Genomic DNA, 17,225 nt, shown 5'->3' with positions numbered 1-17,225 from the left:
TTCCTAAAAAAAACGTTTTTCCACCAAAACATGTTTCATATTTTCCACAAAACGTTATTGTCTATTAAATAATATTACCGCGTAGGTAGGTGTAGGTAGGTGCACTGAAGATCGGTGGGCATTATTTTTATCATAAAAATATTTATTACAACCTGAGTTTTAAATTATCACACCATAAAATATACCAATTCATTATTGATCACACAGATTGCTTAAAAGATCGGCGATTTAATATCGTTGTTTTAAGTGAAAAAGATAATAAATTATAAACTAAGAATAAAAATTAAAACAACTTTATAATCAAAAAGTTCATTGACTAAATGAATTGTAGGGCTTGAAAGTATTTTACCCTATTTTTAAAACAAAAAATATTCAATAGGTAAATTTGATGTTATTGATTAATAACTTAATGCACCCAGAAATTCGTATACGCTATTACAGTTAAGAAGTTTTATTTGTTGTTTAATATTTTTTTAGGTTTTTGGCCATTGATTTGATTTTTATTGTTGTAAAAATACTTTTACGAGAGAATAAAACAAAAAAACTTGGATTGTAAAATGTATTTTTTCGGTGGGTTTACGCCATCTATGGCCGAGTAGAAAAGTACAAAAACTACCGCAGACGCAATTTTTTTAGTATGTGAAGGTACATGACAATAATTATATTCCGTGCTTAGGTGAAATAAATATGCATTTATTTTATAGGTACCCGTATTCAGGTAAATAAATAATTTTATTTATATTGACAGGGAGATGAATAGAGTAGTTGATTATCATTATTGAATGTTGAATATATTTTTAACTAAGAGTATTTTTTACAAATATATGCAGTAAAACTCCAATTATTCGGATTAATGAGTGCCAGACGTTATCTGAATATGCAGAAATCCGAAAAATAAGATTAACCATTAAATAAAGGCAATGTATTAGAAAGAAATCGCAAAATTTACTCTAAGATAATTCTTTAATTGCGTTTGAAATACTACAGCGAATTAGAATCACATTAAAAACTTACTTACATGTCCACCAAAGTTAATTGCTTTGACGCCAGCCGCCAGAGCACTTTTTTATTTGTTATTATAACATCTCCATTATTTCTATTTCCTGAAAACGATCCGGATATTTGGCTATTCAAATAAACGAAGTTCTACTGTATTTTTAATAAAATTGAGTAGCGATATTAATTTATCACATTTTTTTAAATACTTTAAAACCAAATCCAATTGTTTCCAAAATTCCATTTGGCACATCAAAATATTAGCATTCTTATGACGTTTCTTTATTATTTTGTGATTATTTTAATTTTAATTACCAAGCAAAAATAAAGCCAAGTTTACGAAATTTACAAATTACATTGTTTAATTGATTTTGATTTACCCAAAGATTTCAATTTCAGAGGCCATTTTCAACGAGTTGTAAATAACTCACTATTTGAAAATAGGAACCAAGTTGTGCTAGATTGAGATTCGGACATTGGACCTCTGATCCGTGACTCCGCAACAGGCACAACGCTACCCACGGGACCACAACCTGATACACACGTAATTATAATGCTGAACAAGTTTTTATTGTATTAACCCGTTTAATCCCAGTGCAAAAAAACCTAATTTAAACCTAATTATAAACTTTTGGTTTTTGTTTGATTTTTTATCCCAATTAATACATATTGGGTTTTGGTAAATTGAGAAAATGTACAAAATATCACTGAACCCCGATATTTTTTTCAAATAAATATTTGTGTTTTTATGATTTACCCAAATATTTCATTTTGAGGGCCATTTTCAACGAGTTGTAAATAACTCACTATTAGAAAATGGGAATCGAGTTGGGGTAGAGTAGGATTCGAACCACGGACCTTTGGTCTGCGAGTCCAAGACACTAGCCACAGGACCACAACCCGATGCAAATTTCTCTTTTATTTTCATACAGGGGATGAAGGTGTTTTAAACTATTAGGTCTTAAATAGGTGCGAAGGTTTTCACGGTCACTGTTATCAATATTATGTATCTTTTTTGGGTGATACCGTGTATGTTGGATTTGATCCGACGTTTCGGCTACCATTGCAGGAGCCATCTTCAGGGAAAACTGTGTGTTTTATAGAGAAATGTATGTGTTTAAGTACTAGTAATTTGTACCGTGGTCAACATGGTTCCCAGCACTACATATGACAAAAACGAATAGAAATGTGCCTACTGCCGGCTGCGACACAGTACAAATTACTAGTACATAAACATAATTATTCTTTCCTACAAAACAAGAAATGTGCCTACTGCTGACTGTGACACGGTACAAATTACTAGTACTTAAACACATACATTTCTCTATAAAACACACAGTTTTCCCTGAAGATGGCTCCTGCAATGGTAGCCGAAACGTCGGATCAAATCCAACATACACGGTATCACCCAAAAAAGATACATAATATTTATTAGGTCTTAATTCATAAAATCAAAAGCAATTTTTTTCAATCAAAAGCCTGGATGTTCTGTGCTGTAGTTCATCACTGTGATTGGGCCTCTTGGTGTATAATCATGCAATTTTTCAAAAATAAAACAGTTTAATGTTTGAAAATGTATTTTTTTGTTTACGACAAATCGTTGATCTTAACGTAATTATAATATATATATTATTATTAGATTGTAAACTCTATGAAATGAGTGTTTAATCTTCTCCAGCTGGAATTGCATCTTCTAGTCTCCGAATGTATTTAACTCGCAGTTCTGTCACTGGATCGCCTTTCAACTGGTCCTGAAATATTTCATTAAAAGATTACTATTACCATCCAAACTCTTCAAAACGTTCACTAGTTCAACCCCTTCTAGAATATGCTTCACCAATTTGGGTCGCATTTCTATAGGACTCATATTGACACTATTTTCTAAGAAAAGTGGCATGGCAGACTAATCTCTTATATGCATTTAAAAATATTTATTGCTATAACTGATGTCCCACCTCTGTAGCGATCAATTTCTTTTTATGTTCGCAACCATGTCACCGAAAGCCAAAATTTGCTATTTATCAAATCTTTCAAGAGCCACTTTTGTTTTTACGCCTTAATGTCTAGAATGTGTAGACTAGTCAATTCGTTGCACAACCTGGAATTCTTTGGGTTGGATCTTTCCGGTTATCGTAGATCTCTTCACCATTAACACAGCGCGGGATGAATAAGGATTGGCATGCCTTAGCTCGAAGTCTTATATGTTGATCGGGTTCTAAAATATTTTTTACCATTATTTTATAACCCTTGTTTGTCTTTGTCTTTGCTATTTAGTTTATGTTATTATTGTTCAGTTTCATGTACATTATTTCTTCAAAAAAATGTTGTAGTTGGCTTAGGACATATATTTAATAAATAAATTACTACTCGTATAATTTATCTACAATCTACAAACACTACAAATCTACAAAAGAATCCATACCTACATTTTAATACACGAAACTGACAAATCCGTTACTTAAAGTTATTTACGGGCTATTTTACATCTATCATGTTCGGGCACAGAGAAACAATGTACATTATGGTCTCTGACATGTCAACTAACACGAGAGGGTAACCACAGCTTCAAGGATTACTTCGTTTTGACACATTAAGTTTCGTTATTTTACAGACCTGTACAAACCAGCAGTGCACTTCGAGCTGTACCATTTCCAGCGAGCCGCGGAGCGCCCCACAGAGAAGGTTGCAATACTTAAGGCCTTTCACTTCCGGGGGCAACTCCACCCACTCCGAGATGGGGCACTGCTCCCACGTCAGGGAGAACTCATCACCCGAGCTGCTCCAAGAGGACACTGACGGCTGCATCCCTAGATACAGCCTAAAAAACATTTGTTTTCAACAATATTTTATTTATAAATCTTACTATCTATCCTTAAAATCTTTACTTTCTCTTTCCAAACTCCTCACCTGGAGTGTGATTCTGAACACTCTCGCAGGGGTAGAGAAAGCGTCGCAAGTATGTAATTAGTACGTAAATGACGTGCTTTGTTTAAAATACCAACCCTGATCACATTTCCCATGCATTCCTTAACTTATCATATAAAAGTCGGTAAAATAGTTAAATAAATTATACTACAACTTAAATATTATGTTCTAATCTGTTTTATATGTACTAGTACATTCTGCACACAACAGAATAATATTGCGAACTTGTAGCAGTTTTTCGTTGGTTGGCAATAATGTACATACATATCGTAAAAAAAGTTCGATAGAATAACAAATATGACAATTTTCACATATCTATGTGCTGGCATCATATTAATTACAAAGTGAAATTAACACTCTGATCTATAACTGATTAAAGTCAAATCAAATTTTCTGTACGAATATGAAGAAAAATAAATTGTGAATTTAAAAGTATTTTATTTTATTTTATTTGGGAAATCAACAGTTCTACATACATATTTTTAGTAAACAAACAGATATAGTGTATAAACTCAGAACTAATAACAGATTTCCGTAACTCGTATCTTCGTTGATAAATTGTAATAAAAAAAAAAACAAGTAACAAACAAAACATTACCCCGTCTCTCTTTTGACATGTCCATCTTCAAGTATTTGTTAAATTTAGTTGTGCCATGTCTATCTCCATCTTCCTCATTTTCCGCAACCAACAAAATTTGCATGGTAAATCCGTTTAGCCATTCTTCCACTGTCTATCCACTCTACATGCCCAAACCAACGCAGCACTCCTTTCGCGCACCTGCCAAGCATGGTTTTACCACACATTCGCCTGAGAGATCGCATTTTGACAGCAAGCAGCCTACATTCATCCTTGTTTTTTCAAATTCTATACTTCGCTCCCATATGTGAGAGTCAGTACCGGGACTCCATCGTGAACTACTATAAGTTTCAAAAATATGAGGTATTTAAATACCAGTAAACTTAACTACTAATAATATGCGCTCTAACCTTGAATTTCTTTTTAGTTTCTATAATATTATTTAGTACTAATATTCCCAAGCCCCACATATTTGCCTGGATGAATTTTATATTTTAAATTAATAAAATTAAATCTTTTCATACAGAAAACTCGATTTAACATTTCGAAACTGATTAATAGTATAAAACGGATAAAGACAATAAATATATATAATGTGCAGTTCTTTTCATTTATTCTTTCATAAGCAAAACTAGCGTGCAGGAAAGTCTACGATATCTACAATGAGCCAGACAAAATGCAATTTTGTAAAATAGGGAAGCCGCAATGGGCAGGGCAGGTATAAAGAATGAGTGAAGGAAGAGTGCCCAATAAGATACAACGCACCAAGCACCGATGGCTGGATGGAGTGCAGCGGGATGTGGATGCAATCGGCGTCGGGGACTGGAGGAGTACATGCCAGGATAGAGGGGGACGGCGACGAATGTCGGAGGAGGCCTATAACGGGCTGTGGAGCTACTGATGATGGTGATAATGATGATAACTAGCGTAACACAAAACATAATTTTATATTTGAAAAAAATGGTAAAAGACCTGAATCCTTGCTGTATTTTGTCGGCAGTTTCCCTCAACTCCATGCATCTGCCAGTATTGGTCCTCGCTAGAAAATCTTCAATAAGCCTTACGCCCATGTTGTAACCGATCCTTTCCAATTGCTTATTGACATCATCTACATTCTCGATGTCTTTGACCATTTGCGCCACCAACGCCCCATAAGTTAGTGTCAATAGCTCCGAGTTCTGGAAAAAACATTTTGATAGTTATAAAAGAAAGCTTATATTAGCGCGTTTGCCGAGAAACACGCAAGGTCTCCTCGGGTTCGATCCCCCGCATGGTAAACACGAAATATTTATTTAATAAGGTGTTTTCACACTAAAACATTTCCTAGTCCCTGGACTGCCAAAGAAGCGTTAGACTGGAAATCTTATTATAATTATTATGGTTGGATAATTTGTAAAGCGCCATGTTAGTGAAAGTTCCCTCTAGGCGCCTTACCTTCACGTAACAAAAATGATCGAGATATGCTGCTATTGGTGTACTAGTGCAGTTCCCTATGCACCACTAGATGCGGAAAGGGAATTATGATGATGAAAAGAAATTAGGTACCCTTTTTTCTAATATTCTACCAAAAAATTCTTTTTCATACTTACGACTTTTTTGGCGTCTAATCTGGTGTTTTTGCGAGACATTTTTAATGGAGGAGGAAAATTAAATTTATAAACTGTGAAATGTTTTGATTTAAATAAAACGGTGTGTTTTCATACAAACATCGCTTGAAAATGACTTAAAACACAAATTGTCACAACACGAAATAAACCTCGTAAACGTCTACTTGACAGACACAGATTTTTGACAGCTTAGGCCATAGAAAATTACTCCATTACCTATCTATAACCATGAACGATAAACAAATATTTATTTACCGCAAAAATTCCAAACCAGCGGAATTCAAAATATACTCCAACTGCCTGGGCGCACTGATTTTTGAGCCCTTTCTTGCCATAATTTTCATCGAACTATTTTTTTTCTGCCTACCTAACCAATACAAAAATGGGTGATTATTTATGCGTGTTTTTTGTCTATGGTTCTCAGTATTCGTAAAATCCGTTGAATTGCGTCAAAAATATAAACAAATCGGCTTTCAAACGTTTTAAACTTGTGTCATTTTGTAAAAACCGTGTTGTTTATCGTTTTAAAACATCATTTTTTGTTTAAAACTCATGTGCCGTTAAATTTGATATGTCTAAAAAAGTTTTAAACGCTCGTATAAATAAAAAATATGGATTCTGGCGAAAATCCTCCGTATCGTCAACAAGCTAAATTACAACAAGTAAAAGATAGCGTCAGTCCACAAATTTTAGATTATTTTCAGCGCTTCGGTCAGAACAGAGATTTAGAACAGTACTTATTCTCTCATGGAGCTCCGAAGTCGGGTACATCGTCCAGTATTCGGACGGACGCCACGGAATTTGTCACAGCTCGCTGCCTGAATCCAGTCGATGATCACAGACAGTGTCAAATAAATAAGCTATCCACTAGAGAAATAATTTCCAGGTCTTTAGATAGCGACAACAGAGAATGTGATGTATCTTTCAAGTCCTTGCGTTTGGAACCCTTTTCATTGAAGGTACGTAGATCAATGGGATTAGCGTTTGTGCCAATGGTATTTTTGACAAATGGGATTTAGCAATTTCATTCCAGTTGTGCTCAAATAATATCAAACATACAACATCTGATTTAGGCCAAACGATAATATTAATACATTAAACTTCTTTAAAATGGCCCCAAAATTTGTATAGGGCGATTCATGAGAATTACAAATGTTTTTTTGAAGAAATATATAAATAATCACTTGTGTTTTTCTATTTATATGAAATTTTCTCACTTATCTCTTCTTTTCAGAAACTAACACGCTCGTACAACTTGGCAGTCGGAGATCCGCCTAAAGAAATGAAAGAACAAAGTGCGAGCCCATTCCCTGAGGTTGAGTTCCCGCTGTCGGACCGAAGTGATAAATCTGCCCGTAAATACTGTGGAGAAATTGCTGATGGTAAATAAATATTATTTTGATTATTTTCAAATACAGCTTACTTTACTGGGGGTGCCACTGTTGCCGACGTAACGCCGCAAATGAAAACTTAGAGGCCCTTCCTGGGGCCTTTCGATATATTTACAGCATAAGAACTTCAGTATGTGTATGCGAGCTACTACCCCACAATAAAGACTAGCATTTGGTCGCTTTCGTAGGTGGTCATCGCCATACTGAAGCATGAAAATATATCTATTAAAATATTATTTATACTTTTACAATATTTGTGTTCTTTTTTTTTTCATCCAGAATAATGTGTCCCGTGTCAAGATGCCTTAAATTAGTTATTTAACTAAGTTAACATAATAATAAAATAAAAACGTAATTAATCTAATCAACCTAATTATCATTAACCCAATAAGCAATATGAACTAAAATAATCATATAAAACATAACCAATTAATATAGACCTGTAGACTAAATTTTCTGCAACAGTACAATTTTTTTTACCGATTTGGCTTGATCCACTCATTGATCCGTGCGCCTCCCACTACCACTATCCATTTCTTAATAGCAATTTTATTATGAAGGTATTACGAGTTATAGAAGGTTGAGAATAATGTTTGTACATTAACACAGTACAGTAACAGAGCTTTTACATAAAGTTGTTTTACAGATGTTACATTAAGATTTACGAATATACCGGGGGAGCTAGTTCTGATTGGGACTCTTAAGATATTTTTTATTAAAGCTATTTACTGTCTACCTTATTATTTACTGTGTCGTAAAGTTATTTTTGTTCATATTTTCTGTTAGAATGCTAACCGTCACGCGATCCGCGCCGAAAAGACAGAAAGAGTGGGTGAATGCGCTCGCTACCTCTCTCACCACATGATTGGCCTGCCTAGTCTCTTCCGCTATTGGCCGAGCAGCGCCAATAAATATCTAAATATGCCAGCAAAATATGTTGTGTATTTATAGGCCCGCCGGGCAAGTAATAAATCTGTCATTCGTCAAAACCACTACGGGCTTTTACTCTCCACTTAGTCTCCCTGCTTCCCAACTTCGCTTCAGCCAAACCTCTTCGCCACCTGGAATATTCGACCGCCGCTACGGATACGAATATGGATATTCATTTGATTGGATTTGGACCCCGGATAATTGGACCCTGGCTACTTCCCCGGAACACACGCCGTTTCCGCTGACGGATCTATACCAGACTTACGACCCGGTTGCCTGCTTCAGGATTGCAGCCGCCAGTGCTACCTACTAGCGACCCTGCAAGGGATCTCTAGGCAGCGATATTTATTTATTTATTATGGATAACTTATATAGCGCCATTTTCATAATAAAATACCTCAAGGGCGCTTTACATGGTGATTCTATTGTTAAGTTAATTTAATTGAAGCTTTTAAATTTGTAATTTAATTAAAATAATTTATTTTGTTGTCACGTGCTATGGATTCTTTCAAATGATTTAGAGATCAAGTGGGTTGTAAGTTTTTTCCGAAACATCACTTCACTTTCGCAGCCTCGCACCTCTGCTGGGAAAGCATTCCATGCCATAGGGCCTGCGACCGCAAATGCGCGTTCACCAATATCTCCCTAAGAGCTTATCGTACGCCGGCCGCGGGTGCCTACGCCCGGCCATTCTGCGGTCACACCTGCACCAATAGATTACAATTCTTTGTAAAACAGTCCGCGCTGACTGTTGGAGATATCCATTAGGGACATAAAAATGCCCAAGTTCTCAGTATAACCTCTTATCAGCTTGAAAAAATGGGTCACAGTGAAGCCATTCCTTCTATTCCTCCATTCCTGCAAACTTTTGATCCCCACCATGCCCAAGAGTGCAGTGGGACAGAGCCACGGATAACTACAGTACTATCTCATGTAAAATACCCCTAGAATTATTTTCTGAACCTTCTCAAACATGAGGGAATATCTCTGCTCGTGTGGACCCGATGCGCTCTCAAGCCTGCTCCGGACAGGATTCTGGGGATTTTTAAATTTTTCTGGGATCAATGGCTCCAATTACCAGCCAAGTAAGGTCCAGGGGCTAAGCTGTGTAGTGAAAAGTATTTGGGAGTTGATCAAGCAGAGTGAAGATAAAAAAAAAAACTGTTTTCTGAGAAATATAGTTCTTAGGAGGACTCTTAAATCAGCTTTGTACAATGTTTTCATTTAGCACCTATAATTAATCATTAGTTAGTCCAAATTTTTAAACCGCCAATTACATATTTTATAATTCTGCCGACTGCATCCGAAGATACAATAATTCAATATGCAATGATGTCTTTTGTTATAAATTATAACAATTTTTTTCTTTTTTTATTTTTGCGTTGTTTTTTTCTCATTTTATGTATTTTTTATGTGGATCATCATCCAATGCAAATATTTTCTGTAATTTTCCTGTACTGTAATTTGTCTTGTTTTTTTAAAGCCTCTTTTACATATACATTTAAAATAAAATAAATCATTTTACAATGAATTCACAAAACAAAGTTTAGGTCCTTACCCTGCAATTCTTTATTATAAAACTATTAGAAACGCTGACCTTGCTAGAACACAACACTTTTGAAATTTAAAAGGCGGTGTATCAATTTATTATCTTCAATTTTAAATACCTAAATAATACTTTGTTCATTTAAATTGTGCACCTTTTATTAACTTATGTCTGTATTCTGAATTATTATTTTTCTAACTTCTTCTAATTTTAATATTCTTTTCACATAACTTAAATGTACTTCTGTTCTCTCCACTGCAATATATGTATGTATTATATGGATGCTCATATAATTCTTACTAATATGTATAAATGGTTTTTTTCATTTTCTCATTCTTCTTAATTCATTTTTTTTTTTTGCTACTTTTGTGTAAAATACATGCCTGTCTTTATATTTACATATGTAAAACATGTAAAAGCCTACAAAGCGTTTAAATAAATAAAAATAGAAAGCCAAACTTTTCCTGATAAAAGATACCATTATTTGCTCTACACAATAATATCAGCTAAATAAAACATAAAATCTCAGGTGTGTTTATTATATTGTCCTTTTTTCTTTGACAGATGAAAACCAATTAGATCAATCCACCATCAAGCCCGGCTCTCCCGGCAGTAGTGTCACTCGGAAGTTGGAATGGGATTCTCTGGCGGATGTCGGGTACGCTGCGGATGCCAAGCACGGCGGCTTCTCTGAACAGAATCTCAGTACCCTCGAGAGAATGGCTCTCCATAGCAGATACAGAGACAATGAAGCTCCGAGCACCAGGATACCACCGCAGACCTTGGATATAGAAATGCAAAATGTTATCAAAATGGGAATTCCAAACGCACAATCTACTCCAGAAACTGAAAAAGAAAATATAGCCTCTAATGAAAATTTGAAAAAAAAATCCAAAACATCTTTTACAAAAATATGTAATGTTAGAGTTAGTAAAAAACCGATCAGGCATACAAAAAACTCAGGAACGTACAGGTTGGACTGTAAAAATTATCAAGATTCTTCTAGCATCAAAATTGATATGACAAAAAAAATATCCTTCGATGTACAGCAAGGTGATAAAAATTATTCTTCAGATGATATCAATGCGTACCATACAGGTGAAGAACAAAGCAAAGCAGTAAGTAGGAGGGAATTGGAACAACCGGTCGCAGATTGTAGCATTCCTTCCCCCTTACATGATGTGGCTACTTCGACTGACTCTAAATCAACTCTGCCTACTGAAGTGTCTGTGAGTAATAAAGAAATACAAACTTCGTATCGAGGCACTAGTGTATCTGCCTCAGCCCAGACTATAGGAGGCGAAGATGGGTACCCCTTTTCTAACATATTAAATTCCAAGGTACCTATAATTCTAAATGTTTTACAAAAGCATGAAAAACCAGTAACTTTTTCTACCAAACGGAGGCGCAAAAGGGATTTCAAACTTCCTCAAAAAATATACGCCCTACCACATAAAGAAGTCAGTGAGAGCTATGTGTCAGAAGACGATGCTAAAGTGGCAGACTCTGAGAACTTTGCATTCGGCGAATCCGCAGCCAAATGTAGCGATAGTATACTAACACGAGCGGATAGTTTCGAGTACTTGCCGGGTCACATGTTCCAGAATAAGAATCTATTGCAAGAGACGAATTCGCAAAGCATTCCCGAATCTAGCCAAGGAGCTGCAAGTTCTGGCTCGCTTCCCCCTGCCACGACCTCTAGTGAGTGTTCCAAAACTTCTCTGGATATTTTCAAAATGTTCGAATTATCCTCCTTCAGTAGGGATCTGAATTCCAGTATTGATTTGATAAGTAAACTGGTGGATATTAAACACCGGGATCCCGAACTGAAAAAGAAACTCGTCAAGGGAGTTATTCAAATTTTGATTAAGAACAATTACCCGGAGGACGAGAATAGCGACAGTAAAAGTGATAAATTGACACCTGATACCATCTCCGATGACAAAATGACCAGTAACTCTGAAATGAAAAGTGCGGCTGATTCGGAAAGGAATGTTTTGACTAATTCTGAAGGGAAAAAAAAAACTAATTTGGAAGAGAACATATCAACCAACGTAGAAGTCAAAGCAACGATTAGTTCTGAAATAAAAATGACGAGCAGTGATAGTAATAGTCTTAGTCAAAAAAGTGACCACAGAGTTAATAAAATAGTTAACAATAAACTACAGCGTGAGTTAAATACCAATTTTCTTCTTAATAGACATAATCTCATACAGAGAAGTTTGACTGCTGATACTCCGCTTTATACAAAATCAGAAAACTCCACCAGATCGATAAAAAGTGCTCCTGTTTCTCTCTCATACTTAGATTATCTTGGAAATAAAGCTAAATCTGCTCCCAACAGCGATGTTTTAAATCTAAACAATATAGAGAATATATCTGAAAGTCATTCGAAACCTCCTTTCTCTGGAAAATCTGGCGCTGATGACAAAACAATCCAGTCAATGGAAGTTTCCGGAATGACCTCTAGTATTTTTTCTTCAACTCCTAAATACTCTAGTTCGGGATCCAAACAAGAGAGCAAAAAAGGAAGAACTAAATCTGAAGAAATATACGAACAGTATCTTATCGAAAAGATAAAGGAAGACGAGAAATGTAAGAGACGTCAACTCAGAGATGAAGCTAACTTAAAAAAGAAGAAAGAAATGTTATTAGAAAAAGATTTGGCACTTTGTTTATCGAGAATAAACAGAGCAAATTCTTCTTCATCTCACGGTTCAAACGTCACTCAGAAGCATCTCTCTTTGATCAATGAAGAAATATTACAGTTGACAATATTAAAACTTAAACTGGAAAATAAACATATCCCCGAAAATCTCGAATTATTGAAAGGTGATAAGGATCCTTTTCCTTTATCCCAGTACAATATTAAAGATCAAGGCGCAAGCGGAGATAGAGGATCTACTAGCAACAAGCACTCTGTAGTTCCCGAACATCAATCAACCAACCTCGCATATTACTCTACAGTCGCATCACCCTCTCCTAAATCTGAGAAATACGTACATATACCTCCTCTCAATTTAAAGAAGAGTTCGGAGGACTCTTGTGAGAACTCTCTCAGTAATGCCGTACAACTGTCCCGTCCTTCGCCTTCTAGGATAGGGGCTAGAAAGAAGAAGCTCAGTTCCTCCTCTTCCCGGAACAATTCCCGAGTTACGTCAGTTTCTCCACACACCCGTATAAAAAAATCTCAAAAATGTTACGAATCCGGCACCGACAGATCCAGACCAACAACTCGCTATTCAATAAATAACACTAAAGATAAAGAAAAACCTCACTTGTCTAAGAACCGCTGTTTACCTATTAATGTTGACTCCGATTGTATTTGCAATGACAAAGAAAGTTGTTGTAAACTTCAACCGTCTTTTCCAAAATCATCCAGGTCTTCTACTGTTCGCAGTGTGTGTGGTAAACCCAGTCTCCCCGGCATACTGTGTCCATGCTGCCGGAGTAACCTCGTTAGCTCCAGTTCCTCCATTTGCGACACCACTAAAACATCCACCGATAAAGCCAATGTTTCGCGTGAGCTTCAAAAATTGGAAAAAATATTTGAGAAGTATCAGAAATGTAAGATTTTGCAGTCGTTCATGAAGGAGTATGATGATCTTGTCTCTAAATATACAGAAGCCAAGAAGGAAAAATTAGCCTCTGCGACATGCGCCAAGAAAGGAAACCTCAAGTCAGCCTCACACCCACCCTCATCTACTTCATCTAATGCAGTCAAAATTTGTATCCCGCTCCCTAAAGAAACCAGAATTCCTCCGACTCCTGTTTGTGCTGAAATTCCAAAAATATCATCAATTTTTTATGAAAATAACAATAATATTAGTCCTAAATCTGTACCTAGCACATCCCGTTCAAAATCTTCTTCCCCGTGTCATGCAAACAATCTTGAGGTTATCACGAAGAAAAAGTCCCCAGTTTCAAGATCACCCCGGGCTACAGAGAAATATTATGTTGATACATTTACATCTCCTATCGTAACCCCCGAGCTAAAACTCGATCCCGAATGTCTGAGAGCACCCGTTTGCCAAGATAAACAAGATATATTATCTGACAGAGTAAGTGTTTGTCCACCAACTTCAGATAAAAAGGATGCGAGCAAATGTTTAGACACGGCAAGAACCTATTCGAAGTCTTCGGACATTTCTGATCGCTTGATTGAAAAAGTAAGAAAGGCATTTTCCAAAGAATATTCTGATATCGTCCAGAGATACGGGAAAGTGAAAAGTGATCCCTGCTCCGAGTGTCCGCATCGGAAACCGAATTGTGACGATTGTTCTCTGAAAAATAATTTACCGATGGTTAACACAGTAAATGTAAGTGCATCTGCACCATACACATTATCCACTATAAATAAGTTGTCAAAAAGTAAAGATAGACCCCGCTCAACTCCCTGTGATTCTAAAACCAAAGAATCAAAAGTGAGCGAAAGAGTTTTACCTGCAAATATTGTCGCAGTGTGTCCAATATGTAAGCTTGTTCCCCTATCTGAGAGTTTCAAAAGCTGTTTGGATTGCGCCAAGAAACAAAGGAAGATAATCGCCGAACTTCTAAAGAGGGAAGAAAAACAAAAATGCTCGCGAAAACCCATAGCTTACAATTTAGTAGTAGAATCCTGTGACAGTTACCTAGAAGAAACATTGCCGGATAGAAGACTTTCTCTAGACGAAATCATTGTAAAAGTTCCAAGGCTGCGAAATAAAAAAGATTCTTGTAAAAAAAACGGGCAGCAGGCACTTCGTGTTCAAAAATGTATCGATGAGGAATCCATTGACAAGAAAGGTTCGACTGATGAACAGATAGATGAATTAAGCAGTCTGAACAGTAATCGCAGTCAAGATTCAGCATCGGACAATCCACCTTCCTGCTCTTATAAGGAAAACGAAGTGCCTTCAGCATGCATCAACAAGAAGTACAATCTCAGTGTGGGAGAATATCTACAGTTGAGAAGACCCAACTTTGTTTGTGAAGCGGATCGGAGACAACAATGTTTGAAGAAAATCCATCAACTAAGGTAGTAGATGCGTGTGGATTACTTTATTTATTATAAAACATGATTAGAGCGTTTTGCTACCATCCATAAGGCCCGAGGTTCGATATAAAATATTAATTCACATGTTTTTTTCATACGAATGGCACCTGAGACGGCTGATCATTTTGCCTTCATTTATTTATTTATTTACGGACTTATTTAGTCCATTTAATGATGGTAAATACATTTCTTTATAATTTGTACAGGTACAATTGAAATAAAATACTCCTATGCTCTGATAATCTGGGAGTGGTGTGAAAAACAAAATGGCCGGTTGTTGCCAGAAACTGAGTCAATACTGTCATAAAATAAAAAGACAGATAGCAAATACGGGAAACCGTAAGCACATTATTATACTCGTATGTTCTTTTTGTTTCTTGTAGACGACAGCGGGACACGGATCTTAGAATTCTACTTTCATTGGGAGTATCTTGTCTACCAAATATGAAACAAATTGAGTTGAGCGATCTGGAGTGTATCGCTCGCAAACATGGAATTCTCTTACCGAAACGTATGCATTTCATTTTTAATCTTGTATCGAAAACCCTTTGTTTCATTATTTTCTTTAAAATACATATGTAAAATTGAACATAAATTTATTGGGAATGTTGGTAAAATGACATTTTCAACATTAGAATAGAAACATAGTAATATAAGTAAATAATTGTATTTTTACACATTCACATTGTTAATATAAATTAAAAATAATTACGTACATATATTTCATCAAATTGTTAATAAAAGTTCAGTGACTGAAAAGTAATCACCTACATTTTAAATTTTTTTTTTTTGTTTAATTGTGTTTTTTGGCAACAAAAGTCACATAATTGTCATTAAATCATTTTTTTTAAAAGTAATAACCTTTTTGTGTTTTATTTTTGAATTTTGAATTTTTTATTCACTAAGTTATTTTATTATGATTTATTTGTGTTTTACTTTATTATAATATAGTAAATTATGTGTTTGCTGGAAGGCAAATAATTTTAATAGTCAATAGATATTCCAAAAGATATGAAGAATATTTTAAAGTAAGTAGTATGGAAGTCTGAAGCGTTTACAGGGCATATTCGAATAGTTCAAATGATGACTTCACGCACTGTGTAACATTTACTGTTCTGCATATATTTGAACATTCATGTTTCTTTAATTCTTCCGTCTATTGATTTTGGTGAAGTAAAAGAGTCTAATGGTCAGCGTGTTTGCCTACCATGCAAGATGTCTCAGGTTCAATTCTCAACATGGTTAACATGAAATATTTATTTTAAAAGGTATTTTTGCACTAGAACGTTTCATAGTCCCGAACTTGAAGAGTTAGACTAGTCATCTTACTTTCATGTAAAAAAAAAATATCAAGACATGCTGCCGTTGATGTACCAATTTAGTGTCCTATGAACCATTAGGTGCGAAAAGGGAAACCGAAAAAGAAAAATATTTAATATTGGTTTCTGTTTCAGGTGTTAAAAGGATGTTTGATCCCAACGAAATGGTGAGAAAGACAGCTCGTCAGTATAAGAAACTTCCAGAAATATTGAGAAAAAAGTACGACCTGAAAAAGGAACAGGAGAAAAAAACTAATTTACTAATGGCTGATCTATTTGCTAAGGTATTATTTTTAATTCAATTTTTAAATACATGTTTTTACTCTGATAATGCTTCTAAAGTATTTAAAACAGAATTACCAAATGTAAAAATCTCAAATCAACATGTTCTTTTCTTGCAATAACCCATTTTCTCGACCTGGGGCCTTATAATTAAAGAACCAACTAATTTGCACCAGAAAATCTTTCACCTACATGGATAGCTGTGCGCGCATAATTATGTATTTTATAATCTCGTTTATTTCTTTTATGAACAATTCTGTGTAAGGTGGACATGCGATGAGTTTTTATTTTAGGGTTACTAAACTAGCTTATCATTTTTTTCTTTGTATCTACTTACATCTATTTTTTTTTTCAGAAATTGAAAGAGAGAACCTTGAAGGGTTTTGTGAATGTTTCCCATGGTTCCAACGTAATATCTTTGTGAAGATTTTAAAAATAATTTTTAATGAATTTTGTGACAATAAATTGATTTGGAATTTTTTATTTTTGTATTATTTTGATCAAAGGTTTGATATGAAAAAGAAAATACTAATACCTATTTTAGTGCATTTCTTCTTTTTGTTTAGATTTTCCGGGGTAGGTCCGTAAGTTTTTTAAAAACCCTTTTCTTACTATGT

At 35.2% G+C, this 17,225-nt stretch overlaps 2 protein-coding genes across 2 annotated transcripts; one reads left to right on the top strand and one right to left on the bottom strand.

The window, feature by feature from the left end:
* Positions 1-2,555: 2,555 nt before the first annotated feature.
* On the bottom strand, positions 2,556-6,294 carry Bet3 (blocked early in transport 3). Its single transcript, XM_088238852.1, has 4 exons — positions 6,088-6,294; positions 5,471-5,676; positions 3,610-3,814; positions 2,556-2,747 (listed from the first exon to the last, which is right to left on the bottom strand). Exons 1-4 carry the CDS (start codon positions 6,124-6,126, stop codon positions 2,661-2,663), a joined length of 537 nt encoding a protein of 178 aa, XP_088094978.1. The 5' UTR covers positions 6,127-6,294; the 3' UTR covers positions 2,556-2,660.
* Positions 6,295-6,525: 231 nt separating this feature from the next.
* Positions 6,526-17,089, top strand: LOC148273338 (uncharacterized). Its single transcript, XM_088238878.1, has 6 exons — positions 6,526-7,064; positions 7,340-7,487; positions 10,537-14,989; positions 15,391-15,518; positions 16,462-16,610; positions 16,964-17,089. Exons 1-6 carry the CDS (start codon positions 6,717-6,719, stop codon positions 17,030-17,032), a joined length of 5,295 nt encoding a protein of 1,764 aa, XP_088095004.1. The 5' UTR covers positions 6,526-6,716; the 3' UTR covers positions 17,033-17,089.
* The last annotated feature ends 136 nt before the right edge of the window (positions 17,090-17,225 follow it).

The sequence above is a fragment of the Micrasema longulum genome, unplaced genomic scaffold (assembly GCF_059751315.1).
Source record: "Micrasema longulum isolate JH-2025_06_02 unplaced genomic scaffold, ASM5975131v1 h1tg001980l, whole genome shotgun sequence".
Lineage (NCBI taxonomy): Eukaryota > Metazoa > Arthropoda > Insecta > Trichoptera > Brachycentridae > Micrasema > Micrasema longulum.
This window is presented reverse-complemented; position numbering and strand designations above follow the sequence as displayed.

Excerpts from the sequence above, each read along its gene's own strand:
- Bet3 (XM_088238852.1), bottom strand. The coding sequence starts at position 6,126 with ATGTCTCGCAAAAACACCAGATTAGACGCCAAAAAAGTC. Across the intron at positions 5,677-6,087 it reads GATTAGACGCCAAAAAAGTC|AACTCGGAGCTATTGACACT; the intron begins GTAAGTATGAAA and ends TGTTTTTTCCAG. Across the intron at positions 2,748-3,609 it reads TGCACTGCTGGTTTGTACAG|GACCAGTTGAAAGGCGATCC; the intron begins GTCTGTAAAATA and ends GAAATATTTCAG.
- LOC148273338 (XM_088238878.1), top strand. The coding sequence starts at position 6,717 with ATGGATTCTGGCGAAAATCCTCCGTATCGTCAACAAGCTAAATTACAA. Across the intron at positions 7,065-7,339 it reads TGGAACCCTTTTCATTGAAG|AAACTAACACGCTCGTACAA; the intron begins GTACGTAGATCA and ends TCTTCTTTTCAG. Across the intron at positions 15,519-16,461 it reads TGGAATTCTCTTACCGAAAC|GTGTTAAAAGGATGTTTGAT; the intron begins GTATGCATTTCA and ends TTTCTGTTTCAG.